Source organism: Schistocerca gregaria, chromosome 9 (assembly GCF_023897955.1).
Source record: "Schistocerca gregaria isolate iqSchGreg1 chromosome 9, iqSchGreg1.2, whole genome shotgun sequence".
Taxonomy (NCBI): Eukaryota; Metazoa; Arthropoda; class Insecta; order Orthoptera; family Acrididae; genus Schistocerca; species Schistocerca gregaria.
Window position 1 is genome coordinate 218,066,554 of NC_064928.1, and position 19,821 is coordinate 218,086,374.

General features: G+C 40.5%; 1 protein-coding gene across 1 annotated transcript in view; it reads left to right on the top strand.

The window, feature by feature from the left end:
- The window catches only part of LOC126292002 (tetratricopeptide repeat protein 27-like), a 132,700-nt gene that overhangs the window by 862 nt on the left and 112,017 nt on the right, over positions 1-19,821 (top strand). Inside the window, exons 3-4 of the mRNA XM_049985786.1 lie at positions 10,053-10,296; positions 18,980-19,244. Coding sequence (XP_049841743.1) covers positions 10,053-10,296; positions 18,980-19,244 — 509 coding nt within the window. The remainder of the gene's footprint in view (positions 1-10,052; positions 10,297-18,979; positions 19,245-19,821) is intronic.

A 19,821-nucleotide genomic window follows, 5' to 3' on the forward strand; every position in this document is an offset into this window, starting at 1 on the left:
CCAACATGCTGTATTTGTCACCACTGTTTATTTGAAATTACTATTTTCTACGCTATGAGTATTATTAGCAGGTATAACAGGACTCTATCAGATTTCTCAAACTGGACTCAAGATTATACTCACTGATCAGTGATGATTAGTTTAAAAAATCATAAAAGATGGCTGTATACATGGAAGAAGCCTGGAGATACTAAAAGGTATCAGATAGATGATATAATGGTAAGACAGAGATTTAGGAACCAGGTTTTAAATTGTAAGACATTTCCAGGGGCAGATGTGCCACAATCTATTGGCCATGACCTGTAGATTAAAACTGAAGAAAGTGCAAAAAGGTGGGAATTTAAGGAGATGGGACATGGATAAACTAAAAGAACCAGCGGTTGTACAGAGTTTCAGGGAGAGAATAAGGAAACAATTGACAGAAATGGGGGAAATAAATACAGTAGAAGAAGAATGGGTAGCTTTTAGGGATGAAGTAGTGAAGGCAGCAGAGGATGAAGTAGGTAAAAAGACGAGGGCTAGTAGAAATACTTCGGTAACTGAAGAAATATTGAATTTAATTGATGAAAGAAGAAAATATAAAAATGCAGTAAATGAAGCAGGCAAAAAGGAATACAAACATCTCAAAAATGAGATTGACAGGAAGTGCAAAATGGCTAAGCAGGGATGGCTAGAGGACAAATGTAAGGATGTAGAGGCTTATCTCACTAGGGTTAAGATAGATACTGCCTACAGGAAAATTAAAGACACCTTTGGAGATAAGAGAACCACTTGTACCAATATCAAGAGCTCAGATGGAAACCCAGTTCTAAGCAAAGAAGGGAAAGCAGAAAGGTGGAAGGAGTATATAGAGGAGCTATGCAAGGGTGATGTACTTTAGGACAATATTATGGAAATGGAAGAGGATGTAGATGAAGACGAAATGGGAGATACGATACTGCATGAAGAGTTTGACAGAGCACTGAAAGACCTGAGTCGAAACAAGGCCCCCAGAGTAGACAACATTCCATTGGAACTACTGACGGCCTTGGGAGAGCCAGTCGTGACAAAACTCTACCATCTGGTGAGCAAGATGTATGAGACAGGCGAAATACCCTCAGACTTCAAGAAGAATATAATAATTCCAATCCCAAAGAAAGCAGGTGTTGACAGATGTGAAAATTACTGAACTATCAGTTTAATAAGTCACAGCTGCAAAATACTAACGCGAATTCTTTACAGACGAATAGAAAAACTAGTAGAAGCCGACCTCGGGGAAGATCAGTTTGGATTCCGTAGAAATGTTGGAACACGTGAGGCTAGACTGACCCTACGACTTAACTTGGAGGAAAGATTAAGGAAAGGCAAACCTACGTTTCTAGCATTTGTAGACTTAGAGAAAGCTTTTGACAGTGTTGACTGGAATACTCTCTTTCAAATTCTAAAGATGGCATGGGTAAAATACAGAGAGCGAAAGGCTATTTACAATTTTTACAGAAACCAGATGGCAGTTATAAGAGGCGAGGGACATGAAAGGGAAGCAGTGGTTGGGAAGGGAGTAAGACAAGGTTGTAGCCTCTCCCCGATGTTATTCAATCTGTATATTGAGCAAGCAGTAAAGGAAACAAAAGAAAAATTTGGATTAGGTATTAAAATCAATGGAGAAGAAATAAAAACTTTGAGGTTCGCCGATGACATTGTAATTCTGTCAGAGACAGCAAAGGACTTGGAAGAGCAGTTGAACGGAATGGACAGTGTCTTGAAAGGAGGGTATAAGATGAACATCAACAAAAGGAAAACGAGGATAATGGAATGTAGTCGAATTAAGTCTGGTGATGCCGAGGTAATTAGATTAGTAAAATGATGCACTTAATGTAGTAAAGGAGTTTTGCTATTTGGGGAGCAAAATAACTGATGATGGTCGAAGTAGAGAGGATATAAAATGTAGACTGGCAATGGCAAGGAAAGCGTTTCTGAAGAAGAGAAATTTGTTAACATCGAGCATAGATTTAAGTGTCAGGAAGTCATTTCTGAAAGTATTTGTATGGAGTGTAGCCATGTATGGAAGTGAAACATGGACGATAAATAGTTTGGACAAGAAGAGAATAGAAGCTTTCGAAATGTGGTGCTACAGAAGAATGGTGAAGATTAGGTGGGTAGATCACATAACTAATGAGGAAGTATTGAATAGGATTGGGGAGAAGAGAAGTTTGTGGCACAACTTGACCAGAAGAAGAGATCGGTTGGTTGGACATGTTCTGAGGCATCAAGGGATCACCAATTTTGCATTGGAGAGCAGAGTGGAGGTTAAAAATCGTAGAGGGAGACCAAGAGATGAATACACTATGCAGATTCAGAAGGATGTAGGTTGCAGTAGGTACTGGGAGATGATGAAGCTTGCACAGGATAGAGTAGCATGGAGAGCTGCATCAAACCAGTCTCAGGACTAAAGACCACAACAACAACAACAACAATAAGCCTATTTGCCTAACACCATTGCTGTAGAATATTAGTCAGTAAGAAAGCAAACAAGTCATCAGTTACGTCACACTCCTTGTTCATAAGACATAATCATTATGGTGAAAATTTGATGATACAGAATGAGTTACTGTTATCTGTTAGTCTGATGTTAAGATTAAGAACACTGTGTTTATGTAAAATTTAACCATAACATTTGTTTTGGTTGAAATGACCAACTTGTTGACAACAAAGAACAGTTGTTATTCTTCCAGTTGTGTGATTACTGTGCCTCCTAGAGTGGACATAATAATTTGTGAATGTGTATTCATATTTAATTAAAGATAATGTAAATCTATGCATTAAACAGTGAATATTGTTCCTCACTCTTTGAAAAGCAAGTAGGACCCCCCCCTCCACTGATTGAATTTTTCTGAGTGGCTAATTGGTTCGTACATGACAGTGCATGGTATCAAAAGCCGTAAATGAAAATGTGATTCTTCAGGGTCTCACATCTCAGGTCCTATTGATCACGGATATGAGGAGGATAAGGTTTTGGGTAGCCCTTGGGTTGGTGACCATTTGTATACCTATTGAAAGACAGGCATACTGTAGCCATTGTGCGGTACAGGATTAAAATTTAAACATTGCACACTTCTTCTAGCCCAGGCAAATTGAGCAACTTCGTTGGTTCTTTTGCACTAGGTGGTGTCTGGGTCGTATACCGTAGCTGGCTTATTAAAGCACCATTTTTCCATTGGCAGTTCCTGAGAATACATAAAAAAAACAGTTATTTTTGAATACAAAAAGTACTGATTTGGGGGCTGACTTCATTTACAATTTGTGTTCGTGACAAATTGTTGAAATTTTTACTATGCATTCTTAAGCTGATGTTCCTGGGGAATATTGAAAATTTTTTCAGTATCATTATCCCTTACCAAGATCCAGAAGGTCAAAATTACCATACTTACGCATATAATATCTATTCTGAAGCATAAATGTAGTTTTAACTGATGCTGTAAACACATGGCAAGGGTTCTGGGGTTCTCGCAAACTGCAGTTATTTTGCTAACCAAATGACACTTCTTTGTCTAGTGCTTTCAGTGCCTCTATTTGTGACTTTATTCCCTCAGCACCATCTGATTTAATTCAACTACTCCCCCCTACCATTGTTTTATTTTTGTTATGCTGATCCTTCAAGGCCTTTGCACATCTGATGCCATTAAATGTCATCAGCGATGCCATTAAATGTCATCAGCAAAGTTCAAAATTTTTTGTTTCTTCTCCCAGACACTTAATTCTAGTGCCTTTTTTTTCCCCTTCTTAGTAAGCAAGATGGTGCAGTGGTTAGGACACAACTTGGATTTGGGAGGACGACAGTTTAAACCTGCATCCAGGTTTAGGTTTTCTATGATTTCCATAATAAGTTAAGGCAAATCCTTGGCTGGCTCCTTTGATATGGCATGGCTAATTTACTTCCATACCCTTCCGTAACCGGAGCTTGTGCTCTGTCTCTAATGACCCCATTGTTGATTGGCTCATTAACTCTTATCTTTTTTTTTTCAGATTTCTGCTTGATTTCTCTTACTACTTGCTCGGTAAGCACGGAGGATTCTGTATCACTCCATTCTTAACTACATCTCCCTTTCATGTCCTTTGACTCTTCTAACTGCAGTGTGATTTTGTGTAGGAGTGGTATATAACTATCTTCTCCTTGTATAATACCCTTGATAACTCAAGAATTTCAAAGAAAGTATACCACTCAGTGTTGTCTAAAGTTATTTGCTAATATCCTACATTTCATCAAAACTCAAACTGGTAATCTCCCGGGTCAGATTCTATCATTCTTTTTCCATCCTTATGTAGATAACTTTTCCCAACAATGGCTTATTAAATTGATAGTTTGCTAATACCCACGCCCCTGAAAACCTCCCTTCTTTGGGATGGGATCATTAGGTGTTATTGAAGTATGAGGATATAATATCTGTGTTTGATATCCCGAATACCAGTTTTTTCATAGGAGGACCTCCCAAAGATCCTGATAATTATGAAGAGATGTCATCTACTTCAGCTGGGCTTGCTTCAATTTTTTTTTTATTGTCATCAATCTACTGACTTGTTCGATGCGTCCCGCCACGAATTCCTTTCCTGTGCTAACCTCTTCATCTCAGAGTAGCACTTGCAACCTATGTCCTCAATTATTTGCTTGACGTATTCCAATCTCTGTCTTCCTCTACAGTTTTTGCCCTCTACACTTCCCTCTAGTACCATGGAAGTCATTCCCACATGTCTTAGCAGATGTCCTATCATCCTGTCCCTTCTCCTTATCAGTGTTTTCCACATATTCCTTTCTTCTCCGATTCTGCATAGAACTTCCTCATTCTTTACCTTATCAGTCCACCTAATTTTCAACATTCGTCTATAACACCACATCTCAAATGCTTTGATTCTCTTCTGTTCTGGTTTTCCCACAGTCCATGTTTCACTACCATACAATGCTGTACTCCAGACGTACATCCTCAGAAATTTCTTCCCCAAATTAAGGCCGGTATTTGATGTTAGTAGAATTCTCTTAGCCAGAAATGCCTTTTTTGCCATAGCGAGTCTGCTTTTGATGTCCTCCTTGCTCCGTCCGTCATTGGTTATTTTACTGCCTAGGTAGCAGAATTCCTTAACTTCATTGACTTTGTGACCATCAATCCTGATGTTAAGTTTCTCGCTGTTCTCATTTCTACTACTTCTCATTACCTTCGTTTTTCTCCGATTTACTCTCAAACCATACTGTGTACTCATTAGACTGTTCATTCCGTTCAGCAGATCATTTAATTCTCCTTCACTTTCACTCAGGGTAGCAATGTCATCAGCGATTCGTATCATTGATAACCTTTCACCTTGTATTTTAATTCCACTCCTGAACCTTTCTTTTATTTCCATCATTGCTTCCTCGATGTACAGATTGAAGAGTAGGGGCGAAAGACTACAGCCTTGTCTTACTCCCTTCTTAATACGAGCACTTCGTTCTTGATCGTCCACTCTTATTATTCCCTCTTGGTTGTTGTACGTATTGTATATAACCCGTCTCTCCCTATAGCTTACCCCTACTTTTTTCAGAATCTTGAACAGCTTGCACCATTTTATATTGTTGAATGCTTTTTTCAGGTTGACAAATCCTATGAAGGTGTCCTGATTTTTCTTTAGCCTTGCTTCCATTATTAGCCATAACGTCAGAATTGCCTCTCTCGTGCCTTTACTTTTCCTAAAGCCAAACTGATCGTCACCTAGCGCATTCTCAGTTTTCTTTTCCATTCTTCTGTATATTATTCTTGTAAGCAGCTTCGATGCATGAGCTGTTAAGCTGATTGTGCGATAATTCTCGCACTTGTCAGCTCTTGCCGTCTTCGGAATTGTGTGGGTGATGCTTTTCCGAAAGTCAGATGGTATGTCGCCAGACTCATATATTCTACACACCAACGTAAATAGTCATTTTGTTGCTACTTCTCGTAATGATTTTAGAAATTCTGATGGAATGTTATCTATCCCTTCTGCCTTATTTGACCGTAAGTCCTCCAAAGCTCTTTTAAATTCCGATTCTAATACTGGATCCCCTATCTCTTCTAAATCGACTCCTGTTTCTTCTTCTATCACGTCAGACAAATCTTCACCCTCATAGAGGCTTTCAATGTATTCTTTCCACCTATCTGCTCTCTCCTCTGCATTTAACAGTGGAATTCCCGTTGCACTCTTAATGTTACCACGGTTGCTTTTAATGTCACCAAAGGTTGGTTTGACTTTCCTGTATGCTGAGTCTGTCCTTCCGACAATCATATCTTTTTCGATGTCTTCTCATTTTTCCTGCAGCTATTTCGTCTTAGCTTCCCTGCACTTCCTATTTATTTCATTCCTCAGCGACTTGTATTTCTGTATTCCTGATTTTCCTGGAACATGTTTGTACTTCCTCCTTGCATCAATCACCTGAAGTATTTCTTCTGTTAACCATGGTTTCTTCGCAGTTACCTTCTCTGTACCTATGTTTTCCTTCCCAACTTCTGTGATGGCCCTTTTTAGAGATGTCCATTCCTCTTCAACTGTGCTGCCTACTGCGCTATTCCTTATTGCTGTATCTATAGCGTTAGACAACTTCAAACGTATCTCGTCATTCCTTACAACTTCCGTATCCCACTTCTTAGCGTATTGATTCTTCCTGACTAATGTCTTGAACTTCAGCCTACTCTTCATCACTGCTATATTGTGATCTGAGTCTATATCTGCTCCTGGGTACGCCTTACAATCCAGTATCTGATTTCAGAATCTCTGTCTGACCATGATGTAATCTAATTGAAATCTTCCCGTATCTCCCGGCCTTTTCCAAGTATACCTCCTCCTCTTGTGATTCTTGAACAGGGTATTTGTTATTACTAGCTGAAACTTGTTACAGAACTCAATTAGTCCTTCTCCTCTTTCATTCCTTGTCCCAAGCCCATATTCTCCTGTAATCTTTTCTTCTACTCCTTCCCCTACAACTGCATTCCAGGCGCCCATGGCTATTAGATTTTCGTCTTCCTTTACATACTGCATTACCCTTTCAATATCCTCATACACTTTCTCTATCTGTTCATCTTCAGCTTGCGACGTTGGCATGTATACCTGAACTATCGTTGTCGGTGTTTGTCTGCTGTCAATTCTGATTATAAAAACCCGGTCACTGAACTGTTCACAGTAACACACCCTCTGCCCTACCTTCCTATTCATAACAAATCCTACACCTGTTATACCATTTTCTGCTGCTGTTGATATTACCCGATACTCATATGACCAGAAATCCTTGTCTTCCTTCCACTTCACTTCACTGACCCCTACTATATCTAGATTGAGCCTTTGCATTTCCCTTTTCAGATTTTCTAGCTTCCCTACCACGTTGAGGCTTCTGACATTCCACGCCCCAACTCGTAGAACATTATCCTCTCGTTGATTATTCAATCTTTTTCTCATGGTAACCTCCCCCTTGTCAGTCCCCTCCCAGAGATCCGAATGGGGGACTATTCTGGAATCTTTTGCCAATGGAGAGATCATCATGACACTTCTTCAACTACAGGCCACATGTCCTGTGGATACACGTTACGTGTCTTTAATGCAGTGGTTTCCATTGCCTTCTGCATCCTCATGTCGTTGATCATTGCTGATTCTTCCGCCTTTAGGGGCAATTTCCCACCCCTAGGACAAGAGAGTGCCCTGAACCTCTATCCGCTCCTCCGCCCTCTTTGACAAGGCCGTTGGCAGAATGAGGCTGACTTCTTATGCCGGAAGTCTTCGGCCACCAATGCTGATTATTTATCAAAATTTAGGCAGTGGTGGGGATTGAACCTGGGACCGAAGACATTTTGATTATGAATCAAAGACGCTACCCCATTTAGTCCCCCTTAAACATCCCAACAACGACCACCACCACCTAGACCATAGGTAGCGTGCTAAATTCTTCTCACAGTGTCATACCTCCCTTCTCGCACTCGGCCAGTTCCTCTCCTCTCGATAATATTGTCATCCTGATCGTGCAGGCTCAGTTATAGGGGAAGCAGTTGACAGACTTCGGTTAATTGGTAGGATACTGGGAAAAAAATCAATAAGTCGACAAAGGAGATTGCTTGCAAGTCACTAGTATGATCCATCCTAGAAATTTCCCCATAGCAAATAGGACTAATTAGGATATTGAACTTAAATATAAGTTTGCAGCATGTATGGTCATAGGTTTGCTTGACCCATGTGAGAGCATCACGGAGAGGACAGTGACAATGATGTGGAGGAGGAGTCCATAGACAGCTTACGTACCACTAAGATTAGAGTTGCTGCCTTGATGGAAGTTGTTCTCACACATTCTAATTTCTATTGCCTCTATAATAACAGAATCCCAATGTGGAGAAGTGTGGGACATGGTTTGAGTTTCACAAAACATTATTCTAAGTCTTCCTGTACAGCTGTGATCTGCAGCTGCTGATTTCTCAAGTTCCCAATATGTAATGCATCATTGGTGTCCTGCGCATTATTCGGTATCAGTACAAATGGACTGACAGATGTTGTTGCTTCCATACTCACAAGGAATCTTTTCTTGGACCAGAGGTCTTTCTCAGAACCCTATCTATTTAGTTAGATACAGCAGGCTAAAGCCAAGATCAGGACATGTGCCAGTCATGGCTGTGTTTCTCTACTGTACGTAGGTTGGCAGTGCATCAGTTTCGCATTGCCAATTGCACGATATTTTCACATGACCAGTGAGAAATGAGAAAAGAGTCAGTGAATGTCTATTGCCGAAATTGAAATCTTTTCTTCTTAATCGTTAACATTTTTTATTATTATTATATTTTATCCAAGATACACCACGAATTATGATGTTGCGATTAGGCTGTGACCTAATAGAACAGCTTAAATTGTTGTCTCTTCTGAAGATGAGTTGCTAAGTGACATGAAAATGATAATAGGGAAAATATCCTACTATCACGAAAGGCAACTGGTTTCAGTCATTTCTGAAAACCTTCAAATACTGTTGAGCCAACCCTGATTTGCACGATTTTGTCATTGAGCATTTGAGACATTTTAGTATATTGACCACTGTGGCCAACTGTGAGAATCATTAACCTTCTAACAGCAGATGGTTTTCCGATTTTTCCACACATAGTTACAGGGCATTTTTATTTGATAGAATGGTTGTAAGAATCAAATTATAGAAATGTAACAAGCAATCCAAAAACTTACTTTGCAGTTGATTTTTAATTGACATTTAACTTAAATAATGCAGGAAATCAAATCTCATGCAATGTTATAAGAACAGTATGAACTTTTGATAACTAATCTGTGTGCTGCATATCTTAAAGTAAGGTTCCACACACAAGCTTTGGAATATGGATACGAAATAAGGTTCCATGAGAAAAACAATGTGTAAAACATGACACCCATGGATTCAGTCAGAAAACTAGCGATGTCCGCTGTTCCAGAGCAACAGAAAAATATTTAATGAAAAAATAGCAGCGTATGATGTTTCACAGCAAGTGTTCCATTCGCAAATGGGGTGATGGAAAAATTACTGTATGCTCCATATAAGCCCTAATTTGTGTTATCTTGTCTTTGCGGTCTTATCAGAAATGTATTTTGGCAGTAATAGGTAACTGTTCTGCAGTCAGCCTCAAGCTTTGGTTCTCAAATTTTCTCAATAATGTTTTGCGAGAAATGTAAAACACCGCATCTTCCCTCTGGGGATTCCCCTTTGAGTTCATGAAGCACCTCCGTAATATATGTTGATAGAACATGCCAGTAGCAAATCTAGCAGCACACATTTAATCTGACATGATAGGAATAAAAAAAACTTGAGCAGTACAGGAGTAGCTCAAGCTGAATGAATTACTAGAATTATCCGAATACCCCAGAGTTGACCATTCACCTTTCCTACAAATGCCATTACGTACTTGGTCCATTTCACATCAGTTTGCAACATTGTGCCTAGATATTTAATCACTGTGACTTTGTCAAGCAGCACACCACCTGTATGAACATTACAGGATTATTTTTGTAATTAATGTGCATTAACTTGCATTTTTCTACACCTGAGAGTTTACGGCATCGGTTCTCAGGCAGCTGGACGTACTGTGTGTCGGCATCTCGTCGCTGCTGTTCTTTGTCCGGGCAAACTGGACAGGTCCTCCCGTGGCGCCAAGCGAGCTACCCCCATGGCTGCGAGACAGGGATGCTGTTGCGGCGGCCTGCCTTGTGCTGGACGGGGAGGCGCTCTATCCCTCCACCAGGCACATCCAACTGCTCGCCGTCGCCGCTGCAGTCTTCAAGTCCGCTGCAGAGAGGTTCTCTGCCAATCTGCCTGTAAGTACCAGTTATTTACACAGCTGGCTATTAAAATAGCAGCACTGCAGTGTGCTAGAATCCAATTGAGTTGAAGTGTTCTACATGCTCGGATATGCAGATTTCAGCACAGTTGACTAAGTAAATTGGAGTAACAGGATTCACGTTATGTACACAGGGAAAGATTACACAGTGGAGTTTCTCATTTAGAAATCACATTTGCACATTGTCCGTCTGAGAGCAGATCGTGTTATGCAGTATTGCTACTTGCGTCGGTCGGGATCCCTCGAGTGCCCTGTGAATGTGGAGTTGGTGGATTCAAGAGGGCCGTATCCAATACCATACAGGATCTCAGTGGCCCAGCACAACTACAGTAGTGCTCGGTAGAACAGATTCACTGTTTGATCATCTGTGCAGGGTCGTACAGCCACATTTAGTGAGGAAATGGAATCATTTGCTGCAAGACAAACATCCACACGAACAGTGTGACAACATCTGGAGCAGTATGGGCTGTCAGCTCAGTTATTACTGCAATGTCTTTCCTCAACGTGGCAGGAGAAAGAGGTTGCCAACATTGGTGCACCTGACGGTAACATTGGGTGCGGAAGCAGCAGTGTCACCTTCCAAGATTAGTCCCGTTTATGCATACAGCATCACGGTGGACGTATCTGCGTTTGGAGGCTCATAGGAGAACAGGCACTGCCAGATTTCATTCGCCGCCACCATATGGGCCCAGGATCTGGTTCGATGGTAAGGTCTGCCATTGCGTATATAAACAATCACCTCTTGTTTGCCTAAGCAGTAACTTGGAGATCAATTGTTAACATTCCTGAGGTGTTTCCGTAGGTGCCATGTCGTATCTCAGAGGTCACTGTGATGTTATCTGGCGAAAAGATAACGAGTGATCGTGCATTGCCATCTCTGTTGTGACCTGTGGTACAGAGTGTGTTTGCCTGTTGCCCCAACCCCCACATTTTCCCAGCTTTTCACCCATTGAAAACATTTTGTCACAGGTTGCCAACAGACAACACATTACCAATTTCCAGCCACTGTGGTTCATTAACTCTGGTAATGAATTAACCCAGCACAGAATGAAGTTCCATAACTGTCGTCCAAACTCAGTTTGACTCGATGCTGAGATGGTTAGAGCCACTGTTGGTGCCAGCCGTGGAGACACTGCGTATTAAATTTTGCACTCCCATATATCCCCAAATCACCTATACGTTTAATTGTGTTCTTTCTACTATACTGTGTATGCATAATGAGTGTTATTTTGTTATTTGCTATCCTTCTGGTGGTGTTAATTTAAAGGACAGGAGTGTAATTACTTATTTATTTAACCAGATCTGATTAGGATCATCAGACTGTCTCTTACACAAGACCTGGTATTCACACACACAGTACCATTTTTACACGATAGTTACATAAGAAATGACAATTTTTAATATTGCAAATAATATTAAAATACATGGACTTACATTCTGTATATGCAACTAAATGAAAGGCATCTTGAACTTTTGTAGTCCTGTCTTCCTCAGTTGCGCGTAATATTACAGTATATTGATAATTTTTACTTTTGGACCATATCAATATACCGTAAATGAAAGGCAGTTTGATTTTTGCCATATGCTTTTCACTTCTTTTATTTGTGAAGCATTTTCAGTAGACTGTAATACATGTTTCTTTTCATACATATAATAAATGTATGATGTAGTAGGTACAAATGGGAAAAAGAAAAGACAAGAATATTAAAGTGATTGAGTGTATATCGTATTAGTGTGTGGAAATAGTAGCGACTACGAACTATAAAGTTAATGCTGGCAGTACTGCTGCTGCAGCTGCCACTAATCATGAAGACAGTAATAGTAATGATAACAATAAAGGCAATAATAATAATAACAACAATAACAATACTGGCAGGTATAAAAAGAATTTATAGGTGTACAAAATAGATGTTTTGTGATACGGCAAGTTCTGGGGGAAGGAAATTTAGGTAGAATACAGCAGTCAGGAATACTGGGAAATGAATATCTGGCTGCAAAGAAGGATATACAAGGGTAACAAGTGCATACATGGACAATGGTGATCATATCATTGCTTTAGTAGATATGTCATCAGCTTTCTCGTGACACTGAAGATGTTATTCATTTCTCTAATATAATATGGGAAGTTATTCTGTGAGCTGGGTTTTTGCTACAGAGAAGGTCTGTGAGAAAGTGGTTTAATGATGGAGTGAGACCGAAAGGATTTTGCTCTGATGGGAACACCTGTTTCTGCCACGTCGTTCACACAAGAACATTAAGATCATGGAGAGAAATGAGGCACAGTATATGTTTATAGGACAATAGAGGAGACATGGTGTACGGATGTCTGTGCATTTGTCTGTACACATGCATACGATAGTGAAATATGACCAAAGAGTTGAATATCGGATATATCGTACACTGGCGTACATCGCGAGGTCCACGTGCTGTGCGCATTTCTGAGAAAGTCCTTGCACAATATCATTGCTGTAATGAATAATTGGAAGTATATTTTTGTAGGGCACGGAGAGGTACTGATGCCTTCTCACACACTGTAGTTAAGTGCTCAGTCCAATTTAGATTTTTATCTGTTACTACTCCTAGACACTTTTTTGAGGGAGTTAATTGTTATTTGTCCCGTTTAGGTTAGGTCGATGAGCTTGTTTTAGATCAAAAACCATCTTACAACATTTCGGGCTGATGAGCCTAGAATGACTCACCAGTACTGTGTGGGTTTTGGTTGGTTTGAGCTTTAACCCTATATTCTGCACCTATTTTGACAGTGCACACAGGCCCACGAAGACAAGAAACAAGAAATTTTGGCTCATGTGGGTGCATGTACACAGTTGTTTTTCCCTCATTCTATTTGTGAGTGGAACAGGAAAGGAAATTACTAGTAGCAGTCTGGGTACCATGTACTGTGCACAGAATGGTGGCATGCAAAGTATGGATTCAGATGTAGGTACAATGAAAATAGTATCGGACTTAATATGAAATCCTGGGGGACACCTGATACCAGCTGTTGGGACACCTGATACTAGCTGTCTCCATTGTGGCTGTATCTACACCTACTTCTATACTCTGCAAAACACCGTGTGGTGCATGGCAGAGGGTACGTCCCACGACACCAGTTATTAGGGTTTCTTCCTGCTTCAGTCTCATATGGAGCATGGAAAGAATGATAGATTGAATGCCTCTGTGCGTGCAGTAATTACAATCCCTTTGTGAGCGATACATAGAGGTTGTAGTATATTCCTAGAGTCATCATTTAAAGCCAGTTCTTGAAACTTGATTAATCAATTTTGTAGGGACAATTTATGTTTATCTTGAAGTGTCTTCCAGTTCGGTTCCTTCAGTATCTCTGACACACTGCCATGGATTAAGCAAACCTGTGAAAATTTGTGCTACCCCTGTAAGTTCTATTTGGTACGGGTCCCAATATTCTAGAACTAGTCACATGAGAGATTTGTAAGCAATCTCTTTTGCAGATTGATTGCGTGTCCCCAGTATTATACTGGTAAACCGATGTCTACTGCGTGCTTTACCCACAACTGAACCTATGTGATCTTTCCATTTCATATTCCTACAAAGTGTTACACCCACGTATTTGTATGAGCTTGTTGGGTCCAACAGTGATTTATTGATATTATATTCAGAGGACAATACTTTTTTGTTTTGTTTTGTGAAGTACATAGTTTTTCATTTCTGAACATTCAAAGCAAGTTGCCAATCTCTGCACCACTTTGAAATCTTATCAAGATCCCACTGAGTATTTATGCAACTTCTTTCAGCTAGTGCTTCATTATAGATAACTGCATCATCTGCAAAAACTTTGAGGATGCTGTTAACGTTGTCATTAATGTACGGCATGAACAGCAAGGGTCTCAACACAGTTCCCTGGGGCACACCCAAAGTTGCTTCTGCATCTGTAGATGACTCTCCATCCGAGATAACATGTTGCGTCCTCCGTACCAAAAAGTCCTCAATTCAGTCACAAATTTCACTTGGTTGTCCCATATAACCATACTTTTTGACCTCATTATGTTTGAGCATTAGGGAACGATTGACAAGAATGGGGGAAAGAAATGCAGTAGAAGAAGAATTGGGAGGTATGAGAGAGAAAATAGTGAAGGCAGCAGAGAATCAAGTGGGTAAAAAGATGAGGGCTAGTAGGAATCATTGGGTAACAGAAGATATACGATATCGAATGTAATTGATCCAAGGAGAAAATATAAAAATCCAGTAAATGAAGCAGGCAAAAAGAAATACAAATGTCTCAAAATTGAGATTGGCAGGAAGTGCTAAATGGCTAAGCGGGGATGACTAGAGGATAACGGTCAGGATGTAGAGGCATGTATCTCTAGGGTTAAGATAGATACTGCCTACAGGAAAATTAGAGAGACCTTTGGAGGAAAGAGAACCATTTTTATGGATATCAATAGCTCAGATGGAAACCCAGTTCTAAGCAAAGAAGGGAAAGCAGAAAGGTGGAAGGAGTATATAGAGGGTCTATACAAGGGTGATGTACTTGAGGACAATATTGTGGAAGAGGATGTAGATGAAGATGGAAATAGGATATACGACACTGCATGAAGAGTTTGACAGAGCACTCAAAGACCCTCGTCGAAACAAGGCCCCGGGAGTAGACAACATTCCATTAGGAATACTGATAGCCTTGGAAGAGCAAGCCCTGACAAAAGTCTACCATCTGGTGAGCAAGATGTATGAGACAGCTAAATATCCTCAGACTTCCAATCCCAAAGAAAACATGTACTGACAGTTGTGAAGATTACCAAACTATCAGTTTAATAAGCCACGGCTGCAAAATACTAACACGAATTCTTTATAGATGAATGGAAAAACTGGTAGAAGCCGACCTTGGGGAAGATCAGTTTGGATTCTGTAGAAATGTTGGAACACGTGAAGCAATATTGACTCTACGACTTATTTTAGAAGATAGATTAATGAAAGGCAAACCTACGTTTCTAGCATTTGTAGACTTAGAGAAAGCTTTTGACAATGTTGACTGGAATACTCTCTTTCAAATTCTGAAGGTGGCAGGGGTAAAATACAGGGAGCGAAAGTCTATTTACAATTTGTACAGAAACCAGATGGCACTTGTAAGAGTCGAGGGACTTGAAAGGGAAGCAGTGGTTGGGATGTTATTCAATCTGTATATTGAGCAAGCAGTGAAGGAAACAAAAGAAAAATTTCGAGTAGGAATTAAAATCCATGGAGAAGAAATAGAAAACTTTTAGGTTTGCCGATGACATTGTGATTCTGTCACAGACAGCAAAGGACTAGGAATAGCAGCTGAACGGAATGGACAGTGTCTTGAAAGGAGAATATAAGATGAACATCAACAAAAGCAAAACGAGGATAATGGAATGTAGTCGAATTAAGTCGGGTGATGCTGAGGGAATTGGATTAGGAAATGAGACGCTTAAAGTAGTAAAGGAGTTTTTGCTATTTGGGGAGCAATGCAACTGATGATGGTCGAAGTAGAGAGGATATAAAATGTAGACTGGCAATGGCAAGGAGAGCATTTCTGAAGAAGAGAAATTTGTTAACATCAAGTATAGATTTAAGTGTCAGGAAGTTGTTCCTGAAAGTGTTTGTATGGCGTGTAGCCATGTATGGAAGTGAAATGTGGATGATAAATAGTTTGGGCAACAAGAGAATAGAAGCTTTCAAAATGTGATGCTACAGAAGAATGCTGAAGATTAGATGGGTAGATCACATAACTAATGAGGAGGTATTGAATAGAATTAGGGAGAAGAAAAATTTGTGGCATATCTTGGCTAGAAGAAGGGATCAGTTGGTAGGACATGTTCTGAGGCATAGGACATATTCTGAGGCATCAAGGGATCACCAATTTAGTATTGGAGGGTAAAAATCATAGAGGAAAACCTAGAGATTAATACACTAAGCAGATTCAGAAGGATGTAGGTTGCAGTAGGTACTTGGTGATGAAGAAGCTTGCACAGGATAGAGTAACATGGAGAGCTGCATCAAACCAGTCTCTGGACTGAAGACAACAACAACAACAACAACAACAACAACAACAACTTATACATTTGTGCATTATGCATATTTCTTTGTGGCTGTTTCATAATTTCAAAGCCATTTTCACGAATAGATGGAAGTGATTTTTTTATTTTATTTTATTTATTTTTTTTTTTTTTTAATACTTCACTACAAACAAGGTTCACTTTCTTTGTTTCTAATAGAAAATTGGCAAAATTAGTACCATGGCAGTGCTGGATTTGTTAGCTAGCCTTTAAGCTTTTGTGGCTGGCATTTACATCCTTGTTGGTTTATTGTTTGGGTGTTAGGTAGTGGTTTAAGGCACGTGTTTGGACCTAACATTTCATCTCGTAATGCTGGACATATCCTCAGAAGTTACAAGATGATGTAAGATGATTTTTGATCTCAAACAAGCTCATCAACCAAATTAATTATATGTAACATCGTTAAGGTCGAGTCGTGGTGTCATGAGACTGCGGCCTCGAATTATGGAGTTGCACAGACGTGTGTTACAGAGCTTGTAGAGCAGAAGAGCTATCACTGTTTGCTTTATATGGCAATAGAGATCACAACTTATCTGACTGCAGTCCTTCTGTTGTGTTAAAGTTGTTTTTGTGCTTTTTTAAACTCCTGTGGTCTCTTTTTTTTCTTTCACAGTTGTGAATTCACATCATCAGTGATGAAGAGAGAGTGAAAACTATTAATTGGATAAGTGAATCGGATAAGAAAAACAACCCCAGCAACAGAATTTTTGCTCTTCAATGAGCCAAAAATATGTGCCCTGATCGAGCATCAGTGAGCCAGCCCCTGGTACGGACCAAATATGCTCTCCATTCCCAAAGCAGCTTCCGCCTCCTGCCATAACATACCTAGCAAGGTTTATAAAGCGTGCCTCAAACTAAGATTCTTCCCCTCAGTGTGGAAAATTCAGAGGTCATCACTTTGACAAGCCCAATAAAAACCTGCTTCTTCCAGAGAGCTACACTTCCATCTCCTTACTAACAGACTTCACCAAAATTGTAGAACTAATAATCCTTGCATCCCTGCGCCAATTCCTTGGCACAATGGTCTCATCTACTGAGTAGATCAATTAGGATGCCCATGGCATATAATCTGGATCTTTGATTCATTTCTTACAGGCTGTCAGTTTTTCATAAGAAATATAATATGATCCAGCCAGACATGGCCGATGAGGCAGGCGTACTGCAAAGTTTGGTCTTAGGTCCTGTCCTATACACCATAGTTGCTGACTATACTGATATCTACAGATCTGTCACAGTCATTTATTCATACAGAGGTAACTGCGACAACACCTTGACAAAATTACACAATGGTGTGATAAATAAAATATTAAAATAAATCCTAAAAAAATGGTAGGCGGTATAGTTTACAACCAAGCTAAAACTCAGTGGCTGCCAACTCGCCGTTGATGGACAGGATCTGCTTTTGCATGACTCTGTGACAGACTTAGGTATGGAGTGGAGATGTATGCTTCTAAGTAAGGTCTATGGCCCCCAGACACAAACATCTTACACCTACAATGTCTCCAAACCAAAACTTATACATCATTTTGGGTGCTGGCAGATACACACACACACACACACACACACACACACACACACACACACACACACACACACTACCTACTAGGTCAGTCCACTATTTTACACATTATGTAGGAAAAAGCTAAAACTCCCTGACCACCAACCCGCCATTGATGGACAGAATATGCCAAACAAACTCCACCCCTCTTTCTAGTACAAAGTTTAGGGCAAGAGCCCCCCTGAAACTCCTCACAAACACCCAAAATTAACCCTTACATACCACTTCAGGAAGCAAAAACAACCACAAACACTAAAAATAAACATTTACATGAAAAACACAAACACTTTTCTACAAATCCAATTTTCACAAAACCCCTAGCACATTCTGAAGTCAAGACGAGCAAAGCCCAGTGGGGCTTTGAAATTTGAACGTCAGATGTTGCCTCGGGTACATCCTAGCATAGTAATGATTGCACCTCGATAAACCTAGTGTCAGAGTATCTTACTAGCTGTTGTCAGTTCCCAGTAGATGGTTTGCTACTGTCTATTTACCCATGTTGCCCAGATGACAGCTGCTCTCATGTTCTTTAATTGGATGTTAATGCTTCATTTAGTGATACTTATGTACATCTCGACTGCACTTGCGAGAGATTACGTATCCCGGTGGGTGAATATTGGGTGTAAGACCTTTGCAATGTTCAAATATTCGTGCCTCTTTTCTTGTCAGTTCAAACACTTCGTCAATATAATGCACTCTTAGCCTCTGAGGATGACTGTTGCTTTAGGAGATGAAACTTAGGTACAGAAAATACCTTAGATCACAGCCTAATGTTGCTACAACTAAAATCACAAAGAATATAATATTTACCATAATATACATCAACAGAGATACACTTCCAGATGTATACCACTTTGGTAACTGTGTCTAAGTATACTAAACTAACGCCATAAAAGGTTCGAAAATCAGTTGCAAATAAAGTGAACGACAAACATCACTGAGAGGAAAATTACACGAAAATAACCTCCACGCTTTATAACAAATTAATTTACAGCTCGAGTCCTCGATGTCGTTTGCCACGGAATTGACGAGAATGCGATTTTTCTCTGCAGACGACTCCATGGTGGCTGATGCGCTACCTGGTGGCACACCAGCGTGTCCTGGAGGAGGCGTCCCCCACGCTGCACGCTGCTCTCGTGTCGCTGCTCGAGGGCAAGGTGGCGGAGGCAAGTTCGGGCCCGCTGGTGGGCGGTACTGCAGGGGTGCTGCTGCCCCTCGAGTCGGCCCTCGTCTGGCTCCACTTCGGGCAGGTGCTGCGCTCCAAGGAGCTGCTACTCGCCGCACTGGGGCGGGCCGGGCTCACGCTGGAGCTTGTCGGTCAGTGTCGAATTCCACCGTGCGAGTACCGTGCACAATCTATTTGGTCCGCTGCCGCTTCTGTGGCCAGTAGGCTGCAGGGCGGCCGGGGGCCTCCACTGTACATGTACTTTTAATACACCGTTTAAAGGGGAACTGAGGGAAACGATACAAGTGGATATTTCACATTTGCTTAAAAATTCTGATTGCGCCATTTGGGATAATTGCGCGTCACTCTGCAGCTCACTGACGGTGGGATGATTTGTCCTGAAGATTTCCAGTACCGAATATACACGAAAGTTCTGTTTATTGACAAAATGAGAGAGAGGGAAAAGCATCTTGTCACTCTCTCACGTTTTGTCAACTTGGGCACGATTTTCTCCCAAAAACCTGTGCATCTAGTTGCTGATTATCACTCACATTAAGGAGACTGCACCACCTGAAATTTATACAGATGAAAACTAACGCCTTCACAGATGATCATTCTCACCGGTGTGTCACTTATTCCGAGGTGTACGGTATGTTATCTGGTTAATTGAAATGGACTTCTAAGCATTGCCTGTCAAGCAGCTATTACATTTTCAGCATTCCTAGCAGT